The following is a 13,417-nucleotide window of genomic DNA, read 5'->3' as shown; positions in this document are numbered from 1 at the left end:
GAATCGATATATCAAATGATTTTTAGTGTGTTTCGATTTTTTGGTTTATTTATAATATTTTCAAGTAGATTTTTTAGTGATTTTAAATTAAAAATAGTGTTTGAGAAAAAGTGGAATCTAGGAATATCTATTGAAAAATAGCCAAAAAAATATTTTTTTTCTAAGGAAATCATTCTTTCTTTTATTATCTATTTTTTATTAGTTCAATTAAATGCATTAAGGAAAGGTATTGTTGGGGTTCTAAAAGCTAAGAGTGCTCTTCGAGAAAAAGGAATAATAACAAAATGAAAAACTAAAATCAATAACGTGTTTTCTCGGAAATGGACTCATTAAGAAGAATAAACACTATAATTATTGACATCGGTGGAAAAATATGCAATTTTGTCCTATTAAAAATATAATTGGCTTGATCCGACCAATCTTGATCTTTTAGAGTCATTCTTGAACGATCCGCTCACCGCTTCCCTCCCCCTAACTCACCTATAAAAGGCTTGAATCCATCATCCCTCGGATCCCAGCACCACCTCCGCCTCCCCTCTCTCTCTCTTCTTCACCCCTTTCTCCCCGACCCACTCCAAGAACGAGCGAAGGAACGCCTCTTCTTCCCGCCGATTCCTCCTCCTCCTCCTCTCACCCAGCTCCGTCATTCCACCCACCCACGCGAAGAAAGAAGCGCCTCTTCTTCCGTCGGCCGCCATGGCCTCCGACACCTCAGCCGACGCAGCCGAGGTCGACAGGCTCTACGAGTTCGGCGAGCGGCTTAACGAGGCCAAAGACAAGTCAGAGGTGCCCTCCCCCTTCTTCTTCCTCTCTTTTCCTGCCTTTTGCTTGGGAGCCCTCTTCCCTTCTTTAGGGTTTGCCTTCGAGGCACTTGTTCTGATTTTTCTTTGGGGATTTCGCAGCATGTGAGTGACTACGAGGGGATCATAGCGGCTGTGGAAGGGCATTGCGTGAAGGCGAAGCAGTTGGCCGCGCAGCTCATCCCGCGGTTCTTTAAGTTCTTTCCGGGTCTCTCCAGCAGGGCCGTGACCGCGCTTTTCGATTTGGTCGAGGAGGACGATCTTGGGGTTCGTTTCTGCTCCACTCTTTCCCTTTCTTTTTCTTTCTCCCTTTCGTTGGCCAATGCAACACATCTAGCCTTTGACAGCGGTTTATAGTATAAACTAGTGGTTGGCGTGGTTGCTTGTGTGCTTTGGAATTGATTAGAGACCTCCACCATGTCCTCATATCAGATTTATTTTATCTTTTTCGGAAGATTTATTTTTGTAGCATGTCCTGAACCTCTATCTGCAGTTAAATGTTAATTCAAGGATACAAAAAGATGGTTTAATGTTGGTCAAGTTGGTTTTATTTGTGGGGTTTCTCCATTTAATAAAGAAACAAGCATATGCCATTAACAAACCTAGGTCACCAGTAATAGATTGGTCCATACTTTTAAGGCCTTAGATATCCCAATACTTGTTGTACCTTTGTTGTTGGTTACTTTACTGTGGTCTAATTTCGAGCTTATCAGCTGAAAATCAAGAGGTGATTATTCTTTTGAAGCAATTTGGTTTTATGGAATCAGATTGTATAAGGTTTTTCTTTTTCTCTGCATGCTCTGAGAAGAGACTCATACCAGCCAACCTCTAATAGTCAATTTAGCCTCAAACTATGTCAGGTATCCGTCCCTGTTTGTATTTCCGTTCTAAGGGCTGAAGAACTTTGATGTTGAAATTGCTTCTGAAATTTTGGCTGTTCACCACCTCAGAAACGAATTTGGATCAACTAAATGCTGCACTGTCAGAGATGAACAGATGCAGCTACAATTAGATCCCTACCATTGCTGTTTGAACCAGTGCCAACTACTTTGCTTAAAAAAAAAGATGATGACAAATTATTGTTGCTGTTAAAGACGAAACAGCAAATAGAGCATTGGGTTTTAGCAAATAAAAGAGTGGAGATAAAGATGCTAGTAGGCTAAAGATGGTATCTCATACTTGACTGTAAAATCGAGGTTATGATAGAGATACAATCCGATATGCATCTATAGTTATTACCAAGATTTCCAATATGTTTATATTGGACTAGTATGTATCAGTCAGTTCTTTCTCATATGACTAGTTGCAGCAGCCCGTCATTCACTCGGGGCGGGCACTTCTACACCCAATGCAGAAGAGTTTGATGCTGTGTGCCTCAGTATATTGTAAAAAAAACAAGATTGCTTGGTATGTTGGCTTTAACCAGATTGATACACACATGATAATGTCTGATCAGACTGGTATTGGCAAAACAATTGTAAGAAAAAACTTAAGTGTTGCTGATGTGAGGATTTTGCAATGAATTTGTCAAATTGCTGAAAGAAAAATAGAATAATGATGTCATTCCAAAGAAGGGTCAAATAAAGGAAAATTGTGTAAAGTATTATAGACATGATCAAAGGCGACCTACAGATATACTAGTGACTTGGTGAGCTAGTTAGGATTGATGCAAGAAGAGATAGGGAAAGATCCAAGAAAAAAGGTTTGATGATTCTTACTTTTAGTAATGTCATCCTTATTACCGACCTCAGAATAGATGGGACCATCTTGCTGTTTCTTGTTCTAGTTGTCATCATTGTTATCTGAGGAAAACTCCTTGTCTCTATTTAACTTTTATAATGGTCAACTGTCATGAAGCTTGTTCTTGCATATCTCTCGGCTAGTTGTAGGAGGTGACTTTAGATTCTTATATTTCCTGGTAGTTTTTTTAAATTTTTTATGGTGAAGATAGTTTTTCTTGCATTTTATCTGCATTAAATGTTTATTATTGTCTTTCTATGCTTACAGATCAGAGTACAGGCTATTCGTAGCCTTCCTCTTCTGTGCAAAGATACACCAGAATATGTATCTAAAATTGTTGATGTTCTTGGGCAACTATTAACATCTGGTACATTTATCTCTTTAGAAACCATATTTATCCTTTTAAATGTTTAAACATTATGCTTCTGTTCGTGATTTTTTGGTTACTTTATTTCCTAGAGGAAAACGTGGAGCGTGATGCGGTGCATAAAGCTCTTATGTCCCTTTTAAGGCAGGATGTAAAAGGTAATCCAAAATTATCAGTATTAATGCCAATTGCTATTAACAACTGATCCTTTGTTCCTGTATGCTGCTTTACTTTTAAATAACTTGTCTAGATTTGTTCTGATAATGGTGGCTTTTTCCAGTATCCTAGTTGGGTTCATCTTCAGTAGTTTGACTTTGACATGGTGCTGTGTCATGTATTTGCCATTGTACCATAAAATACCCTTTTTCAGATGTCACTTAGCTCTTTATTCTCTACTCTTGAGAAAGCAATACATGGTCATTTTTGCATGCATCCTTATTTTTTGCAGGTTAGTTCAATCTGGTAGATGGTTGAAGAAGTATTCTTTTAGGCTTTTAGAATGTGTCAGAACTCTTATTGTCAATATCACTTTTTGGCAAACCAAGCAACTTGCATATTGCAATGGAAAACAGAGAAGAAATCCAAGTTTTATGAAGAAACTTTGAAAGGAATGTGAGGTCTGATCAAATGTTGCTTTAAGTAAGAATTGCAAAATGACAAATGATTGTTGAAATCTTTTACAGATAAGATTTTATGTTACACATCTAAAAAGCAATTGGTGTGCTATGTTGAATTTCACTCAAATACACAATGATAGGTATTGTTAGTCCCAGTGTTCTTAATTTCAGGTATCAGACCTGTACAAGTCTTGGGCTGAATTAGTACGGGTTCGAGCCATATGGACATATCTTGTCTTGATATGCTGGTATGTATTGAGTTCTGCAAAAAAAGCTGAAATACATAAGTTACTGCCTGGTACAAGGTCTGTACCGGGAACTACTTACTCATACTGTATGCCTTATACTAGGCTTGAACCACAAGTTGGAGGCTGTTGGACCGATAATACCGCTAGTATTGAATCATATTGAATGGTGCTGCAAACCCTGATTTGTCTCTCGATGACTGACAACTCATCACATGGATGTAGCTGTTAATACAACCTTAAATTTAATAAACTAATAATGTTGATCAAAAGTAGTTTTCTATTTGACAGTTTAGAACTGATGGTGTTGATTAAGGTTAAGAAACTAATAATGTCAAGCACAATTCGATATACTAGTTATGTTGATCAAGTTGCATCAACTAATAATATTAGTCAAGATTGAACAAAGTAATAACATGAAATAATTGCAAGGCCTTGAAATTGCTCAGAACAGTCAATTTTCACCCTATATAATGATGTCATTCATTTGTAGTTGATAGAAAGTGGAAGGAGAGTGATAGAAATGGGTGAAGATACAGGAAGGTGGGCAAGAGACAGTGACTTCTTGATATCTGTTGACCAGTTCATGCCAACTGACACCTTGTTAAATCGATCCTTTGATATGGCATTTGACAAATGTTATGGTTAAAGTTTAAGTAATTATCATGGATCCCTGACTTTATGCTTTGGTGCTATGAAATTTGTTTGAATTACTTGTTTCCTTTCATTCAGCAATTGATCTGCAGGTTGGACTGACTTTGGCTTGTTCATGATTGTTTCTTACGATTGATCATACATCATGATCTTTCCTGGCTCTTTAATTTGTCTACCCTTTTGGCTCGTTAATGTCTTATCCATTTTCAAGATGTGCAACTTGATAGATTTTTCAAGTGTGGATAAATGTCTTATTTTCTCTTATAATACCATCAGCAAGAGAAAAAAATTAGGATAGATTTGTGGGGAAAATATTGGTCATAAGCATTTTTAATATATTAATCCTCATTATTTTTCATGTTATATTTGATACAAATTTTTATCATCATTTATCTTTTAATTACAAATATTTTCTTTTGAAGCTAGAAATTTTATGAAATATGAACGTAAAAGAATCTTTTACAATGTTTTGCCCTTTTCTTTTTAAATTGTAAATTATTTTAAGAACTAGTCCCAATTACCGATGCAACCCTTGTGATTTTAATTGTATCAATTCCCGAACCTCGTACCAATCCTGCAAACTGTGAAACTCATCCATGTTCTCATTTTACAAATCTTGGTACACAAGTTCTATCTGATACACACTCAGGTGGCTGCCACATACCTATGTGGTACACTCAGGTTGCCCTTGTGTTTTGCAGGGGCATTTTGACAGCATTGGTCTTATCGAAGAAATGCTTTATGTTTTCCTGATAGTATTCTTTTTATGAGAAAGTTATGAACTTCTATTCAGCTTTTAGAGAAAGAATCTTGTAGTGGGCTTTGTTCCGTTAACGTTATACTTTACTGCACATCTGATCAGTAGTTCTGGTTCTTCAGCTTCTTTAACAGCTTTGTTTAGGCATGTTGAGATAGGAATGGAAAATGTTCGGGAGAAAGTTATTTGTTTTCTTAAGGACAAGGTAAGCCTTCATTAATTTTCTTTCTTTGTTAGTGAAAATATTTTCTTTATGGACTCAAAAGGTGTCCTTTTAGGTGTTTCCTATTAAAGCTGAGCTGCTGAAGCCTCAAGTGGAGATGGAAAGGCAAGTGACCAATTTGGTGAAAAAGGTAATTTTGATTCTCTTTTGTAGATTGTATATGGTTTTTCTTTGGCAAGTAAGTTTCAGTAAATTTTGGATGTCCAATAGGCAGTTTGTTGTGTCATATTTTTTATATTTGGCATCTGGAGTTTACAAAGCATAACTGGTCCTGAGTTTACCTATAAGTTTCCATATTTTTTTGATGTTCAGTAGACATTGTCATGTGATGATTTGTATTTGGCTTCCAGAGTTTACAAGATGTAACTGGTGCTGAATTTAAATTATTCATGGACTTCCTGAGGAGTTTTAGCATATTTGGTGTTGGTGTACCTCCAGAACATATTCAAGAACTTATTGAGATTATAGAAGGACAAGCGGACCTGGATGCACAATTCAATGTGAGTAAACTATAATTGATGTACCTTAATTATGGAAGTAAACAGTCAAAGAAGTTTCATTTTTGTTCCCTTTCTGAAATAGTAGAGGACATGTTTTTCTTCATTTGAATTGAGGCTTATGAAGAAAATTCTTTCTGTAGAATGTTTCATTCTTTTGATGTGGCAGCATATTGTCAAATTGCTTATAATATACTTTATTCCATATAACTCCTTGTTTATATAATAATTTTATACACAAATTCAGAATTTAAATACCTATGTGTGCTTAGCCTAGAATTACAACACTTTTGTGCATTTGATTATGTATTATCTCTTGTCATGCATATATTCCTTATTCTACATGCATTCTTGATTTAAAGCTTTCATTTTCTTTTTTGCTTCATCTCATCTATACTGCTCTCCGGTGTGTTTATGACATACCTCACCTTAGAGGAGATGATAAAACACCATGATACTTTATTTACTGATTACCCTCCAAAATTTTCAAATTCACTTGGAAAATGCTCAAGATTACTTTTTGGTGTAAGTTCAATTCTTTCAAGCTTGTTGTCCTCACTGTTAAATTTTTCAACAGTCTTTAATTGCCAGCTGCTAGTAAATTTTTCAACAGTCTTTCAAGCTTCTTTCTCAAGATTACTTGCAAATATGCTGCTAGTAAAATTGCCAGCTGTCTTTAATCGTCTTAAAGCAGAGTCTCAAATACAACACTTTACTGGCTGGCTGTACTGACATACAAAAGTGTTATTATTATTTCCTTATAGGTTTACTGATGCATAGCATACCAACTTGTTTGATAAGATTGTGCACAGTTATAGAACATTGCTGAAAGAAGCCTATATTTGCACAATTGAACCCTCTGGGTTATTTTAATATGGGCTTTTGGCACCTTTGCTGATTTTTTTTTCTTTCCTTGATTGACTTCTTCCAAGAGAGCTTTGTTTTATCGTTGCATTTTTGGCTGCAAGAGTTGTGCAAATTTTGTTTTATCTTTTATTTTTAAGGCATCGTAGTAGCCTTAATGTTTATACTAGATACATTGCCTTGGAGCATTTCCATAACTCAAAATGGATTCAAGTACAATTCATGTTTCATCCTTCATGGTGATCTTTAGCCCTTGTGCCTGGTTTTGTTGACATATTTATTGGCTCAAAAGAAAATGGATTATCATACTGTTCAAGGTTGGTCTCCTTTGATGGTTATATATAAAATTGCAGAAGGTTTGCATTTGCACATCTGTACATTCAGAATTACCACATGAAAAAGGTAGAATGATGCTGTCAGGCATAATCTGTCCATTTGAATTGTTGAACATGGAGTTAACATGAATCGTGGCTTTTCGTATCATTTTTGTTTTTTAAAGTTCATTTCTAAGTCTCTTTAGCATTGTTTAACTGTCCTTAAATCCACGACTTTGTTAAACCCTAAGTACTGAATCATCAATCCTTATTGGGTAATGGTTGATCTTTTGTTGCAGGTTGAAGATATCGATCATATAGATAGATTGATTTCATGCATGTGTATGGCTCTTCCGTTTTTTGCAGTAAGTTCCTGGGTTTTGTGCAAATTTTTCGTCATTATATGGCTGAGTAAAATATTGATGACATGATATGAACAAATTCTATTGTATCAGAGAGGTGCCTCAAGCGGCAAGTTCCTCAGTTATATCAACAAGCATATATTACCTGTCTTTGATAAGGTAACCTCTGTAAACCTTTAAACTTTACAAAGGATGAGCCTTGGCTTGACCCTAAGTTTGCTCCTTTGCAATCTAGGTGATCAGATTTCTTGTCATAGAAAGGGTTATGTCTACATACATGGACCTTCCCTAAATCTTGCATCGGCAGGATCCTTGGCTGTCCTTGTTTGCATTGTGGTTATCTTTTAGAATACGCTAGTTTCATCCTCTATGCAATTATTTTGGTATGTGTTTAGTTTGTAACAGTTAGGTGTATGGCATATTCTCTGTATGGATGTGTCATCACGCATGTGCATGTGTATCCATGTGTGGATACATGATTAAGTCTGATGTGGATGTCCATGTTTGTGTATGAATTTTTATGGTTGCTTTTTGAATGTAGTTTACCTTCTTTGTCGCATGTTTGCATTGACCAGCTGTATTGATGCCGATATATAATGTATTTACCTTCTGTAGAATGTTATATTTCACATATGTTGTATGCTGACCCTCTGATCTTTTCAGCTTCCTGAAGAAAGGAAGTTAGATTTGCTCAAGAATGTTGCTGTAAGTTCACCTTATGCAACTGCACAGGATTCACGCCAACTTCTTCCATCTATTGTTACACTTTTAAAGGTACAATATCTTGCACCAGCAGGTCCATGATAGTGGATACAACTACTACTGTTTTTTCCCCAGTATGTAGCACATATTGCTGCTTTTTTCTAATGTTTCTTGTTTAGTCTCATATGGGATTGTGTGTTTTTGAATTCTTTCATTACATATTTGTTTCTAATGGAAGTAGTCTATTGTTTTAATCTGTTCTTTATTTTTTATGGTTTTTTTGGAAATTTTTTCTTATACTTGCTTAGCTACTTATATTCTTTTCTTATTTGCTATACATTGGACTTTATACTGTATGGACGACTATTCTGTTGCCATTCATTTGTTAGCATTTTTCATTCATATCTGTGATGACTGCCATTTTTGATAAAACTATCTTATTTTCTTTATTCTTATTTTGATGTTTTGCAGAAGTACATGCCTCGGAGAAAGACAGAGGGGCCTAAATATGATTATCTTGAATGCTTATTTTTCTCATTTCACCATTTAGCACATAAGGTTATTAGACATGCTCTCTCTCTCCCCCACCCTACCCCACCCCACCCCACCCCGCCCACCTCCTCTCTTCAGATTCTTGTGTTAATCTAATATCTGTATTATGCAGACTCCAAACTCTACAAATAGCCTTTGTGGTTACAAGATAGTAACTGGCCAGCCATCAGACAGACTTGGGGAGGATTTTTCAGAAAATTATAAAGATTTTACTGAGAGGTGAATTGAACTTAACTGTCTGAATTTATTTGTTTGATATTCAGTTTTGCATATTCATTTAGTTTGAAACTTGGCTTACAAGTTGTGTCAAAAATAAGTATTAGCCAAAGATGTGTATATGCTCTTTTGGTAAAAAAGAGCATAATCAAAATCAGATATTATTTCTAGTTTACATGAATACTAGAAACACTACAAGGTGTTTGGATATGTGAGGCATACATGAGAATAGAATTTCTTCCATATTATGCAAAATTTATATCCACCAATGGACAAAAAATTATGGCCTACCTAGGGCCTATCTATGCAGTCTTCCATATTAAGCAAAATTTTTCTTTTGGTAATGTTGAAAGGATGACAGTTTAAAGGTCATCGATGATAGTTAAACTTTCAAGTGATTTCTGAAAGGCTTTGCTGCAGTCCTGACATGGCAGATGTTTTGCAGGATTTAAGATGATTTCTTTCTACTTAGGAATTTTTTTTTTATTATTTCTATTACATACGTGGTCATGAATCCTGAATTTTGCTGATATGTGAACTCCAAGCGAATGCCCCTTAGATGGAGGCCAGTGTTAAAAACATGAACATCAAAGTATAGGATGGGCAACCTCACAAACAATGAGAAAATCTTGTGACAAGGATTTTCTTCTTCTTCTTCTTCTTCTTCTTCTTCTTCTTCTTCTTCTTCTTCTTCTTCTTGGTTGACATGTTACTGACAACCTTAGCTTGGTGAGGCAGATTAAGCTCTACAGAGGAAGTTGTCAAGAACGCCATAAAGAAACTAACCCAGGGGATGGCTGATCATAACAAAGCATTGTCTGTGGCAAAGACCGAAGAGGAGAAGGCTAACATTGTGAGTTTTCCATTCTTGCTGCTGGCTTGAAATGATCGTGTAGCGCTAAGGCTTCGGTTGACCTTACAGCTGCCCCGCTGATGCTATGCAGAAAACAGAGCAGCAGAAAACGACAACAGCACTGCATAACTGTAACAATATACTGGCTATGACTCAGGTTAGTGTGAGGTCCATTGTGAGTGGATAAGGCAATAAGATGGACCGGATTGGATCCATCATGGCCTCTAGTTAAGCTTGACCTGAGTGGGGTTGAAATTGTCGTCCTAAATTTAACTCAATGATGTGTCCTCCTCAGCTCTTACATGCAAAAGCGCCTTTATTTATTGGAGACAATAAAATCAACCTGTCTTGGAAGGAACCCATGAAACAGTCGTCGGCTTCGACAATGCCTACAGGGTATGAAAAATGGGCCCCGAAGCTTTGTTGTACTATTGAGCTTTGATTGTTCTTCCCTTGATCCCACATAAAGATTGTCTTTTGGGTACTTGGACAGGAGTAAGAGAAAAGCAGCTGCGCCGGTTAATGGGTCAAGAAGCACAAGCGCCACAGTTGAAAAGAAGGCACGAGGTGAGGGAATCGTTCAAAGCCAGCTTGTTAACAGGGCGTTGGAAGGCTTGTCTCGAGGTGGTGGCGGCAGAAGTGGAAGGGCTGGAAGGGGCTGGGGTGGAAGAGGAAGAGGAAGAGGAAGAGGATGGGGATGGGGTTTCCGTTAGGACAGAAGGGACTTCAGTTCGTCTCACCAGCTGCAGCATTGACAAAACTTTTTGTTTTTTCTCCCCGATAGGTAGGATGAGGCAACAGCACCACCCCCCAACCCCTCCCAGGCATGTTTGACTTGTAATCATAGATGTATGTATTTATTGCTAAGCTGCATCAGATTTTTGCTTACCTTTGTGTAATTCACGAGTGTTGTACGTGACTCAGAATGTTATTTGTTTAATTCTGTCGGCTGCCACTCTTTCGCTTAGTTTCATATAGTGTGTTGTTTTCTGTTGATAAGCAAATTATTATTATTATTATTATTATTTTTCTAATGAGGGGAGGTGAAATGTAAGAGATTTTATTAATGACCTTTGATCTTGTGCAGTAAATTTTCCTCTGCAAGCGGTCGTCGTCTATGCCTCAACCTAGAAACTCTGACATAACAGATTTTGATGGAAACTCAAAAAACTTTTTCGGGAGTTCAAATTAAAGGGTTCCCCATTTGAATTTAAAATCTTTATGACCTAAAGTGCTGTTAATATGCTTAAAAATATTTTTTAAATTCATGGTTTCTAAAATAGGTGTTAAGCTATAAAAATGTAATTGTTGCACATAAAAATGAAACAGTTGACAAAAATCAATTATGCAGTAAAGGCAGAACAACAACCGGGTAGCTTCCTCGAATTTCCCTGAAGGCAACTTGTGGATAATGTTCTTTTTTATGTCAGATGTGCTCAATTAAAACACAAACCTTTTAAACTCCTGGCGAGCACACTTGTAAAAAAATCTTTTCTACTCCAAAACATTTAAACCCTTTCTAGGAGAAAGTTAACGAAGTAGTATTTTCTTACAAAAACGAAAAAAAGAAAAGAAAAGAAACTGACAACTTGAAATTAATTGAATGCATGTAATATTCCTTTATAGAAAATGGCAAACAAGATGGATATATATATATATATATATATAAAGAAAAAACATATTAGCATATTATTAAAGAAAAACTCACCGATTTAAAGAATCACCAATCTCCACCGCTTTGTAGATGGCATCCGGACAGAATTGTGCTTCTACGACAATTTCTGTAACATGATATATTGATATTAAACTTTAACAAAATGTATCTTGCAATCATGTCAAGGTGAAGAATGAATGAGAGACATTTTCCTTAATTGGTCCATTGAATTCTTGGGCGTTTCAACCATGCCTTGTACCTGAAAATTATGAATGTTTTAATTGCACCATAAAATATGGAGATGGGCGTCCGCTACCATTAATGCACCATAAAATATGGAGATGGAGCATCCGCTACCAAATCTTATTTATCTACGGGTGATGAAGCTCTCTATATAATTTGGTGAACAGGAACCTTCTAACCTTCTTTATCATGGGGGCGAAGATCGCGTGTGTTATCCTTCTCCTCGTCCGTTTTGCAGGTAAGCTCGAACATGCATGTCTTTTCTTCTCCAATTTGCTCTCATTAGCACGTCAACTTTGACAAATAAAAAATCATAAAATTCCGACAAGTCAGGTATTATAGATTTTGATCGAACCATAATTTATCGGAAAAGTGGGGTCAAAATAGAGTTCTTATTTCAATATGATTTTCTTTTCATGAATTGTTATTAAGAGGGCATATCATATGATGGTCTAAACAAAAGTCTTTAGTTCATGCTAAATAAATATCTAAACAACCATACTCTTTGAGGTATTCATGGGTTGGTTAATCATGTTGGTAATTTTAATTAATTCTCAATAGTCCATACCAAGTCATAGTAAAAGATTAAACCAACTCATCATCAATATGCATTGGATAAGAAAAAAAAAAAGGTACAATTTTTGTGTACAGGTTCTTTGGCTTCAACCAACCTACCTTTTTTTTTTTCTCTTGAGATTTGGCTTCATCGTATCAAGGTGCAAAAATAAGAATAAAATTGCTTTTTCTCCTAGCTTTTTCCTACCACATCAAACTCCACAAAAAGTGATTCTAATTCATGGTTTCTAAAATAGGTGCGATATATATTTGCGTGTCTTAACGAGAGGACAGAATTCAGCATAAGATTAACAACACATGTGATAGTATTACCTCATGCTAGTATCAGCAATATAAAAACTCATGTTTGATTACATATAATATCTAGATAAAAATGTAATTGTCACCTAACTTAAACAACTCATGTGACAGTATTACCTCATGCTATTATCAACAATATAAAAACCTCTGTTTGATTGCATATAATATCTAGATAAAAACTTAACGGTCACCTTACTTATGCATTTACCTTTGCAACAGCTGATGTTGTGGTTGAGGCACAACAACCCGATCGTATCTGCAAAGTTGTCTTAGACAGCCCATGTACCGATTCAAATTGTGCAGAGGGATGCACTAAAACTTATATTGGAGACGGTGTTTGTGATAATAATCGATGCATATGTTCCTTTCAATGTCCGTTGTGACTCTAGACACTTTGTTTCATGTCCTTCCAATGCGAGAAGTGTTATCAATAAATAAAAAGCCTATCAACTCAGAGATTCCTGGGGATCTCATCTTTTATACTTCAATGCGAGAAGTATTATCAATAAAAAACTTAAATTTACAATATGAATTGATGCTATTCAACTCATGAACACCTGCCACATCAATATGAATTTAGAATTCTAGACAACTAAAAACTTGAAACAAATGCATGTCTTATGCCTCTAATAGTCAATGGGCAAAACAAGAAGCAAACAGGTAGATGAGAGAAAGAAAAACCTTGATCAAATTTGTAAAAAGCATATTATGAAAGAACAACTCATAATTTTACCTGAGAGCACTAATGAGATCTTCTGATGGGCGTTTTAGAACTTCAGCATTTATAACCGTGCCAAAGTCATCGACCAACAACCGTTATTTCTTCAGCAATAAATAAAAACCAACTCATTATGTATACATATATGGAAGAATTACATATA

The 13,417-nt window shown here is 36.0% G+C and overlaps 1 protein-coding gene across 2 annotated transcripts; it reads left to right on the top strand.

The window, feature by feature from the left end:
- Positions 1-495: 495 nt before the first annotated feature.
- On the top strand, positions 496-10,730 carry LOC103969258 (apoptosis inhibitor 5-like protein API5). 2 transcript variants are annotated; one of them, XM_009382747.3, is made up of 16 exons: positions 496-786; positions 903-1,067; positions 2,808-2,907; positions 3,000-3,065; positions 5,303-5,385; positions 5,459-5,533; positions 5,754-5,903; positions 7,378-7,443; positions 7,534-7,599; positions 8,104-8,214; positions 8,614-8,700; positions 8,807-8,913; positions 9,649-9,763; positions 9,855-9,920; positions 10,059-10,159; positions 10,257-10,730. In XM_009382747.3, exons 1-16 carry the CDS (start codon positions 697-699, stop codon positions 10,474-10,476), a joined length of 1,668 nt encoding a protein of 555 aa, XP_009381022.2. In that variant the 5' UTR covers positions 496-696; the 3' UTR covers positions 10,477-10,730. The 2 variants fall into 2 exon arrangements, 1 of the variants encoding a protein (XP_009381022.2); XR_010492024.1 differs by lacking the exon at positions 10,257-10,730 and having other exon boundaries at positions 498-786; positions 9,833-9,920; positions 10,059-10,111.
- The last annotated feature ends 2,687 nt before the right edge of the window (positions 10,731-13,417 follow it).

The sequence above is a fragment of the Musa acuminata genome, chromosome BXJ2-10 (assembly GCF_036884655.1).
Source record: "Musa acuminata AAA Group cultivar baxijiao chromosome BXJ2-10, Cavendish_Baxijiao_AAA, whole genome shotgun sequence".
NCBI classification, from domain to species: domain Eukaryota; kingdom Viridiplantae; phylum Streptophyta; class Magnoliopsida; order Zingiberales; family Musaceae; genus Musa; species Musa acuminata.
The sequence above is the reverse complement of the archived record's forward strand: the minus strand, read 5'-3'. Positions and strand labels throughout refer to the sequence as shown.

Excerpts from the sequence above, each read along its gene's own strand:
- LOC103969258 (XM_009382747.3), top strand. The coding sequence starts at position 697 with ATGGCCTCCGACACCTCAGCCGACGCAGCCGAGGTCGACAGGCTCTAC. Across the intron at positions 5,386-5,458 it reads TTTGTTTTCTTAAGGACAAG|GTGTTTCCTATTAAAGCTGA; the intron begins GTAAGCCTTCAT and ends GTGTCCTTTTAG. Across the intron at positions 8,701-8,806 it reads TTCACCATTTAGCACATAAG|ACTCCAAACTCTACAAATAG; the intron begins GTTATTAGACAT and ends TGTATTATGCAG.